At 31.1% G+C, this 669-nt stretch overlaps 1 protein-coding gene across 1 annotated transcript in view; it reads left to right on the plus strand.

The window, feature by feature from the left end:
• Nucleotides 1-319: 319 nt before the first annotated feature.
• SARC_11965 (hypothetical protein) overlaps nt 320-669 on the plus strand; it is a gene marked incomplete at its 5' end in the record, with an annotated part of 2243 nt that continues 1893 nt past the window's right edge. The window contains one exon of the mRNA XM_014293937.1: nt 320-387. Coding sequence (XP_014149412.1) covers nt 320-387 — 68 coding nt within the window. The remainder of the gene's footprint in view (nt 388-669) is intronic.

Consider the following 669-nt stretch of genomic DNA (forward strand, 5'->3'; position numbering starts at 1 on the left):
AATCCCAAGAAGCACTGATTTGAGCCCCCTCAATTTTGCTAATAGGACAATGAAATATAAAGATCTTTGTTCTAGTTAAGATAAGGCGCATTTTTTTTGCCCAGTTTCTCGTAGTAAGCCATACGATCGTACACTTCTGAATACCGTAGATGATCAGTTGAAGAATGGAGTATACACAGCGAGTGCGGGCAACATGGCTCAAGGTGTTGCTTTTCATTGTAGAGAGAAAGGGATCAAGTGCACCGTCATCGTGCCTGACCACGCACCTCAGACCAAACTAGATGCCATAGAGAGGCTCGGGGGCAAGATCATCAAAGTACGATGAGTGGTGGAAGATTATTCAGACACACGAGTATCCGGGTCAGGAGGGCTACTTCATACATCCAGGTGTGTTCATCGCATGTAAGATAAGCCTAGATGCCTTAAAGTATGTAAATATATAAATATATGTATATGTTTATATATATATATATATATAATATGTGTATGTATGTATGTATGTATGTATGTAAGTATTATATATATATGTTTATTTATTTATATATATATATATATATATACATATATATATATATATATATATATATATATATATATATATATATATATATACATATATTATTATATATATATATATATATTATATATATATATATATATTATATATAG

The sequence above is a fragment of the Sphaeroforma arctica genome, assembly GCF_001186125.1.
Source record: "Sphaeroforma arctica JP610 unplaced genomic scaffold supercont1.1983, whole genome shotgun sequence".
Taxonomy (NCBI): Eukaryota; class Ichthyosporea; order Ichthyophonida; genus Sphaeroforma; species Sphaeroforma arctica.